Source organism: Buteo buteo, chromosome 31, assembly GCF_964188355.1.
Source record: "Buteo buteo chromosome 31, bButBut1.hap1.1, whole genome shotgun sequence".
NCBI lineage: Eukaryota > Metazoa > Chordata > Aves > Accipitriformes > Accipitridae > Buteo > Buteo buteo.
Genome location: NC_134201.1, coordinates 614,393 through 623,438, shown reverse-complemented (window position 1 = coordinate 623,438; position 9,046 = coordinate 614,393). Strand labels below are relative to the sequence as shown.

At 51.0% G+C, this 9,046-nt stretch overlaps 1 protein-coding gene across 1 annotated transcript; it reads right to left on the bottom strand.

Moving 5' to 3' along the window:
- Positions 1–7,604: 7,604 nt before the first annotated feature.
- Positions 7,605–8,829, bottom strand: LOC142025957 (olfactory receptor 14A16-like). The gene has a single exon (XM_075018704.1). The coding sequence runs from the start codon at positions 8,589–8,591 to the stop codon at positions 7,605–7,607; it is 987 nt and encodes a 328-aa protein (XP_074874805.1). The 5' UTR covers positions 8,592–8,829.
- Between the last annotated feature and the right edge of the window lie 217 nt (positions 8,830–9,046).

Sequence of the window (9,046 nt, the reverse complement as noted above, 5' to 3'; positions counted from 1 at the left end):
AGAAAAGAAGGAAGACCCAGGGAACTACAGGCAAGTCAGACTCACCTCCACCCCTGGGAAGGTGATGGAGCAGCTAATCATGGAAAGCATTTCCAGGCACATGAACGATAAGAAAGTAGTAAAGGCGCGGGGACCTATGTATGTCCAGTTTGCCAAAGTCTTCCCTGATCTGATCCTCTTCCACCAAGGCAGATGTCCATGCTCCATACTTTCCCCCTGGTCTCTGGCAGCTGGGATTTCTGAAGGCCAGTCTTGCTAGCAGCTACTAAGGCAATGAAGGCATTCCATGCCTCAGCCTTTCCCACGTCCTGTGTCATCAGGTCCCCAGTCTCACTGAGCAATGGGCCCACATTTTTCCGTCGTTTCCCTTTTGTTACCTGTCTACTTACAGAAGCCCTTCTTGTTTTCTTTGACATCCCTCACCAAATTCCATGCCATTTGGACTTTACCTTTCCTACCTTTGCCCCGGCATGCTCAGACAGCATCTTTGTGTTCCTCCCAGGTTACCTGTCCTTGTTGCCACCCTCTGAATGCTTCCTTTTTGTGTTTGAGTTTGGCCAGGAGCAACTTGTTCATCCACGCAGCCCTCTAGGCATTTTTGCCCAATATCATATTTGATGGGCTGCACCCCTCTTGAGCTTGGAGGTGGTGATCCTTGAATATTAACCAGCTTTCTCAGGCACACCTTCCCTCCAGGGCCACATCCCATGGGGCTCTTCCAAGCAGATACTTGAAGAGGCCAAACTCTACTCACCTTAAATCTGCCGTTCTGAGATTGTTTTTACCTTCCTCCTTCCCCTCAGGATCCTGAACTCCACCATCTCATGGTCACTACAGCCCCATCTCATGGTCACAAGGCCGTCTTTGACCTTCACATCCCCAACAAGCCCCTCCTTGTTGGTGAGGAGGAGGTCCAGCAGAGCACCTCTCCTTGTTGGCTCCTCTGTCACTTGGGTGAGGAATTTATCATCATTGGACTCCACAGAACCTCCTGGGTTGCTTATACCCTGCTGTGTTGTCCTTTGAGCAGCTATTGGGGTGGTTGAAGTCTCCCATGAGGACCAGGGCCTGCCAATGTGAGGCTGCTCCTACCTGTCCGTTGAGGACCACATATACTTCTTCTTCCTGGTCCAGTGGCCTATAGCAGACATCCACTATAACACCACCCTTTCCTGTCCTCTCCTTAATCCTCACCATTAAGATCTCCATTGGCTCCCTATCCATCCCTAGACAGAGCGCCATGTCCTCCAGCTGTTCTCTCACACAAAGGGCAACTCTCCATCCTTGCCTTCCCATCCTCTCCTTCCTCAAGAGCTTGTATCTCTCCATTTCAACACTCCAGGCATGGGAGCCATCCCACCATGTCTCCATGACCCCAACAAGATTGCTGCCCGGCAACTGCATACAGATCTCTAAATCCTCGTGGTTATGCCCCGTACTGCACGCATTAGAGTACAGGCACTTTAGAGAGGCAGCCCAGCATGTTGAGTTCCTGGAGAGGGTGTGAGAGATTTCTCCACCATGGTGCTTTGTAGGCATTTCCTTGCTTACATGTAAGTGCTGGAGTTGACCCCACTTGAGCCCCATTTTACTGATTTTGTGATCCCTTCCAATCACATCACCCCATGCCCTTTGCTCAGTGATCCTATCTATCACTCCCTTAGAGGACTGCTGGTTACTCCCTCCCTCCCCCATCCTTCTTAGTTTACAGCCCTGCTTATGAGGTCAGCCAGCCTGTTGGCAAAAACAGCTTTGCCCTGCTTAGAGAGGTGGATCCCATCTCTCCCAAGCAGATGCTGGTCTGTAAAGAGGGTGCCATGGGCACAGAACCCAAAACCATGTCCTCTACACCCGTTCTGCAGTTAATTATTAACTTGTCCTGTTAGTGCCTTTCTCCTCACACCCTTTCCCCTCACCAACAAGGTTGAGGAGAACACCATCTGGGCCCCCATGCCCTTCACTATCACCCCCAGAGCCCTGTAGTCATATCTGATACTGTCACTTCTTTCCCCTGGCAGTGTGATTTGTGCCCACTTGGAATAAGAGCAGGAGGTAGTAGTCAGAGGGCCGGATGAGCTTTGGACGTCCCACCACAACAACCTGGATCCTGGTCCCCAGCAAGCAGCAAACCTCTCTAGATGGTTGGTTGGGATGACGGATGGGTGCCTCTCTGCCCCATATTAAGTAGTCATCCATTACGATCCAAAAACCCCCATGGCACTATGTCTAATTGAGGCTTGACTATCTCCATTGTGGAGATCCCACAGCCTTTCTGGGTGCACGTTCCCAGTGCCAGACAGACCTTATAGTGCAGATTCTTTGCTTTTAAGCCTAGTCAGAATTTCCCATGGCCCAACTTTTTCCCACGGCTTCTCAACTTTCCACTGTGCCCACCTGGGAAGAGTCTGACTCATTCTCCTCTGCACCATCCCATAAGCTAGCTGTAGACAATGACAGTATCATTTCCCCTAGGCCAGCCTTGAATTTCTGACATCCTTCTCTTTGGCCCAGTGATATCGACCGGTCTTCAGCAGACTCCCCATTTCCAGCAGTTGGAGGTTGTTGCACTTGTGGGCCTAAACCCATGTCTATAACAGCTGTGCTGATCCCCACCAGGTCCCACTCAAGCTTCAGGAGATAACTAGGGATGTGAAGTCAAGGGTCACCCACCCCATTCCAGGGGTCTTCATTCCAATGAGACAGACCCCGTCCTCACACCAGTGTATTGTCTGTACCGTTTCTGCAGTCACTCCATGGGGAATGGAGGTGAGCTGCTTTGATGCACATGTGCATCCACAGAGGCAGCTCCTCACACGCTCTTCTCTACAACATGGAATGCGGCAGAGGGGGCCTAGTTCTACCTTTAATTACTTATGAGATGCCCCCATCACACTGGGAAGGTGTTCTCTGCAGAGGTAGAAATCCTTTCCGTTGCTCTCAGTGAAAGTAGAGACCCATGGAGGTGTAGTTTCCTGCAGTCAGAAGTTGATCTGCCCATACGGCTTGTCCTGTGCTGCCATGTGCTCTCAGCTAAACAGCAGTCACACTTGTGAGTTACTCACCAGGAAAGAAACTGTACTGTGCTAAAAAAAGGAGAAGTGCAGTTTAAAAGTGCAGATCTCCCAACTCCTCTGCCTTTCTTAGCCTTGACATGGAGAAAGTAAGAAACAAGGTGTGATGCATAAGTAGCCTGACTTGGAGGACCAAACCAAGGACTCTCTGATACCACGATGGTATCACAGATATCACAAAGGGAGAGCTGTGCCTTACTGGAGGGCAACCTACAGCCTGGTAGGACTCCCACAAGAAAACAATAACACAGTGTTGGTTCGAAAAAGACGTAGGACCCATAGCCATATGATGTAGGCTATAGACGTAGGCCCCATGGTCTACATTGCCTGGAGCCCAACAGGTTAGAAGGGGACATGGGCACCTCCATGCAGACACTTCCATGCCAAGATCAACAGGGTCAAGTGTCTGCAATGCAACTGAACGCCCCGTCCCAAAGAGCCTGGGAGCTGGAACAGGAGCAGCAGGCACAGATGGGGAAAACAAGGAGCAACAGTGTCATCCTCCTGCCGAGGGACAGACAGATGGGCAGCCAGGAGACCCTCCACCTTACCCAGCTGTGCACACCACCTTCCACAGCAGCATCACAGGGCAGTCTCTTTCAGCCCCTTTCTCCGGCAGAGGGGAACGTGCACAATGGGGGAGAGATGCAGGCGATATGCTCCTCTACTTGAGGTCCTGCTGCAGAGGAGACAGCTCTGGGCTGTGCTTGACCCCTCACGTAACCCTTACCAGGCCTCATCCTGACCCCAAGCTGTGCATCAACTTCCTGTCTTGACCCTGGACCTGTCCATCATCAGAACCTCGCCAGATGACCTGGACTCTGAACTGCCTCCAGCTGCCAGCCCCCTGGCCTGCCCTGCTCCCTTGGTGGCAGCTCAGGCTGGTGAGGCCCCCTCCCTGCTCACCTGGGGATACCCCTCACTTCCCAGCTAGCTCTGCCTTCCAGAGCACTTGTCCCTCGCTGCCCCCTAACAGAGCTGAGGTCCCAATCATGTCACCATTACCTGCATCTCCACTGCCCTCCCCTATGCTCTGGTTGACTTGATGGCTTCACGATGCCCATTGTTCTGACGGACTTTCACTTTGCTACAGCTGACAAGGCCTCACAAGGAGCAACCCACCAGCATGCTGGACTTTTCCTCTGCCCTCTCTCCACGCTGTTGTCTCTACATGACAAGCTTGGTGATGAACTTGCTAAAAAAAAAAAGAAAAAAAAACAACCAAAAAACCCCTCAAAGAAAGTGGAAAATAAAACCCAAGAAAAACAAGTGATGCAAAAGAAGACAATTGCTCACCAATGCCCAGCCAATCCCCAAGCAACAGCAGCTGCTTCCAACCTCTACCTCCCCAGTTTTATTTCTGAGCATGACATCACATGGTATGGAATATCCCTTTGGTCAGTTGGGGCCAGCTGTCCCGGCTGTGTTCCCTCCCAACTTCTTGTGCACCCACAGCCTACTCGCTGGCAGGGCAGCGTGAGGAGCAGAAAAAGCCTTAATGCTGTGCAAAGGCTGCTCAGCAATAACTACATCATCAGTGTGTTATTAACCCTGTTTTCAGCACAAATCCAAAACACAGCCCCATACAAGTTACTGTGAAGAAATGTAACTCTGTCCCAGCCAAAACCAGTACACTCAGGTTGGAAAGGACCTCAGGAGGTCTCCAGCTCAGCAGGGGCAACTCTGGGGTAAGAGCTGGTTGCTCAGCACTTGATCCAAGTTACGACTTGAAAACCTCCAAGAATGGAAATGGGATTATTTCTGTGGGCAGCCACTTCCTGTGCTTGGCTGTCCTCATGAGGAAAAAGCTTTCCCTTGTCTCTGGTGTGAACTTTTCTTGTGTCACTCTCTTGGCCTCCCTCCATGCACCACCGCGAACTGACTGGAGGACATGGGGAAAGGAAAAACTCCTTGCCTGCAGCCCCCTACACCTGAAAGGAGCTCCAGCAAAGCTCGGTCAGTACAGCAGACAATAACTGTACCTCATGACTGAGCCGGTGGCCATTCCTGAAAAATTTCCTTCAAACTGGAAGCTTCCTGGAAGCTCCAGCTTTTTGGACAAGGTAGTTTTCTTCTCAGTTTCAGGTCTGACTCTCTCCTCTTATGAAATACCTTTAAATTCTTCAAAATTTGTACAAGGAGGAGAGGAAATGCCAACAGTGCACAAGGATCGAGGAGAGAACTTGACCCATACAAATCTGTGGGGCTTCATCCACAGCTGCTGAGAGAGGACAGGGCATCCTCCTGAACAGGTAGCACTCTGCCTGGAGCCAGGACCAAGTGAAGTACTGCAAAGGTCTGTCCTGTCCTGGGAGCTCTTCTGCTTGATAGCTTTATTAATGACCTGGAGGTCTTGGTAGATGGCAAACTGCACGTAAACCAGCAGTGTGCCTTGTCAGCCAAGAAAACCAACAGCATTCTGGGCTGTATGAAGAGGTACACAGCCAGAAGATGAGAGAAAGTGTTTATCTCTCTCTCCTCAGAGCTTCTTAGACAACCTAGACAAGACTGTGTCCAGCTTTGGTCTCCTGCGCCCCATCCCCCATCCTGGTGTAGGCAAGACACTGATGAGCTGGAGCAGGCTCAGCAGAGGGCTATGAGACTGTTGGGTTGGGGGCAGGCTGGAGCATTTGCCGTCTAAGGCAAGACTGAGGGAGTAAAGCTTGTTCAGCCTGGGGCAGAGAAGGCACCAGGCAACAAGAAGTGTTTTCACCATGAAGTCAGCTGCCAAAAGAGGCTGTGTCCTCCCTATTCTTGGAGGTATTCAAGTCTTCTTCCCCGCTGCCTGTCACCTCCTCCCTTTGACCAAAATAGTCTTGCTCCTGCAAGAGTAAAGCAAGGGAGCCATGGAACCAACACAGACACTGCATTCTCTGAGACCTCGCTTTCCTACAGCCCCACACTTCTTTTTCAACCCTTGGCCTTCATAGTTTCCTGTGTCTGGCTTTTGCTAAAATCACATTTGAACTGACATTTGACAATGTCCTTTCATGATCATTTGAATTATAGCTCGGTCTTCAGGACCTGCACTGAAGGTCTCTGTGGTAGTGAGATGACACTTTTTAAAGACATAGCACTGGTGAGCCAGCTGTGATAGTGTTGTAAGCATGTACAGAATGCTTCTAGGTCACACACAGCAGGTTTCACCATTAGCAGAGCTGGGATGAATCCAAACATTTCTGTAGGATTGCAAGTGTGACAGAGACAGCAACAAGAAAAACCAAGCAGACTGCAGACCTGCCCTTAGATACCATGGGTGCCATGACTGCATAGGGCTGGGCAAGGTATTCCAGATGAAAAATAGCTCTGAAACCAATTTTCTCACTGCTTCCTTGAATTCCCTCTCCAAAGAGTGGAGGGGAGCTAACTCCAAGAGCATGATTTCACCGAGAGCAGGTGTCTAAAAGAGATGGAGATTTCCCCCTCTGTTAACCCCCATTTCTGTCCCTCGGCAGTGACAGCAAGAGGTCCATTTCCCCTTCTGTAGGGCAGTGACTCCGCTGAGCCAGCGCAGATATCCAGCCTCTGGTTAGAAACCCTCGGAGGGGATGGGCATTCAGCTCCCCCATGCACCCCACAGACCCACCCTCTTGCTGCAGTGCAGATGTGCACAAAAGAAGCTCCTGCATGCGAGTACCTGGTCTGAGCTCCTTCTCTAACCAGTGGGGATGGAGGGTGGCAGTTACTCACACTTTTGTGTGGCCTGCTGTATTTGCAGTGCCGGGGTGTCCGAGACACGTCCAAGCGCCTGCAAGCCCTGACAGCAATTCTGAGTGACCCACAGCCTTCCTCTGCATCAACACTAGGGATGAGTGGACCTCCACTGAATGGGGGTGACACTGATCACTCTCCAGACTCCTTCACCCATGCTGCGGGGTCCCTGCTGCCTCCTCTGGGATTGCAGAGTCCTTGTTTCCCTGTGGATACACCAATTTGGCCCTTTACCTTCGGTGACTCCACCTTGGGTGCTCTCTCACTTTGTGGGGCTCCATTCACTGCCCATCTCAAGCACACTGTGTCCCTGGAGAGCCTGGGGGATCTCCAGGCAGCTCCAGTTTCCCCTTGAGAATGACGTTATCTGCCCTGTCTGACATGTGACAGCCTTGGGTATGTCACTCAGTGACCAGCCATGGCCTCCACTGTCACTAGACACTGACAGGTGAGCCCTAAATCCAATCCTTGATCTCTACATGGTCACAAGGTGACTGAGAGGCTTTTGCTCCTGCAGTCGTGCAGAACCCTGAGCAACTCCTGACTCTGGCATTGGAAGACAAGCCCAGTGTTCATGCGCAGCACAGAAGAGATCTCATTTTATTACACAGAAGTTGTAATGTGTTCAGCTCTCAACAAGCATTAGACACCTTTATAGAGGCTCCAGGTAAGACAGAGGGGGTTCATACGTCTTTAGATGTAAAAGGAAACCAAACATTACTGTAGGAACATTATAAATTAAGAAAGAAAATGATAATAATAATAATGAGAAGAAGAAGAAGAAGAAGAAGAAGAAAGAGAACAACTACCACAACAACAAAATCAGGACTGGTGTGGAATACCCTGGCAGTCATTTGTGGAGAGATGGGAAGTTTCTCGGTGCAAAATAGGAGCCCATGTAATCAGTTTCCTAATGCCATCCCTGAGGTCCTGATTCCTCATGCTGTAGATGAGGGGGTTCACAACTGGAGGCACCACCGAGTACAGAACTGCCAGCACGAGATCCAGGTATGGGGACGAGATGGAGGGGGGCTTCAGGTAGACAAATATGGCAGTGCTGATAAACAGGGAGACCACAGCCAGGTGAGGGAGGCACGTGGAAAAGGCTTTGTGCCGTCCCTGCTCGGAGGGAATCCTCAGCACAGCCCTGAAGATCTGCCCATAGGACAGTACAATGAAAACAAAACACCCAAATGCTAAACAGACACCAACTGCAATTACCCCAACTTCCCTGAGGTAGGCACCTGAGCAGGAGAGCTTGAGGATCTGGGGGATTTCACAGAAGAACTGGTCCACAGCATTGCCTTGGCAGAGGGGTAGTGAAAATGTATTGGCAGTGTGCAGCACAGCATAGAGGAACCCACAGCCCCAGGCAGCTGCTGCCATGTGGACACAAGCTCTGCTGCCCAGGAGGGTGCTGTAGTGCAGGGGTTTGCAGATGGCAACGTAGCGGTCATAGGCCATGACAGTGAGAAGGAAACACTCTGCTGACATCAAAAAGACTAACAGAAAGACCTGTGCAGCACATCCTGGGTGGGAAATGGCCCTGGTGTCCCACAGGGAATTGGCCATGGATTTGGGGACAGTGTTGGAGATGGCACCCAGGTCGAGGAAGGAGAGGTTGAGGAGGAAGAAGTACATGGGTGTGTGGAGGTGGTGGTCGCAGGCTACAGTGGTGATGACGAGGCCATTTCCCAGGAGGGCAGCCAGGTAGATGCCCAGGAAGAGCCAGAAGTGCAAGAGCTGCAGCTCCCGTCTGTCTGAAAATGCCAGGAGGAGGAACTCAGTCATGGAACTGCTGTTGGGCATATGCGTCCTCTGGACACGGGGCACTGTCCAAGGAGGAAAAGGCAGTGACAAGTTACCACAAACATCTCTGAGTAAAACCAAAGATATGTCTCATACACCCTCCCCCTGACACATATGCACCCTTTTCGCTTCCTCAGGAGAAACTTTCATTCTGCCTCTGCTCTTCAGCTTCATTTTCTGTGGCTCTGTGTGCTGGAGCAGGGCCTCTGCCCGTTGTCTCTTGAGGAGTCGACCCAGCCCCGCTGCAGTGGGTAGATGGGAACGTGGTAGGGGGGCTGGGTTTGATATTCAGAATATGTCAGATAAAATCACTCCTAACACAGGAGGGCTTGGCAGCATCTGCACTCCCAGTGTTAAAGAATGTGGGTGGCAGAAAGAAGTTTGGGGGGGGGGTAAGTACTTCCCCCATCCTTCCATGTGAGTGTTCTCTGAAATCAGAAATCATGAGATGAGAC

Bases quoted from the DNA above. Each gene is read 5' to 3' on its own strand.
- LOC142025957 (XM_075018704.1), bottom strand. From the start codon at position 8,591: ATGCCCAACAGCAGTTCCATGACTGAGTTCCTCCTCCTGGCATTTTCA.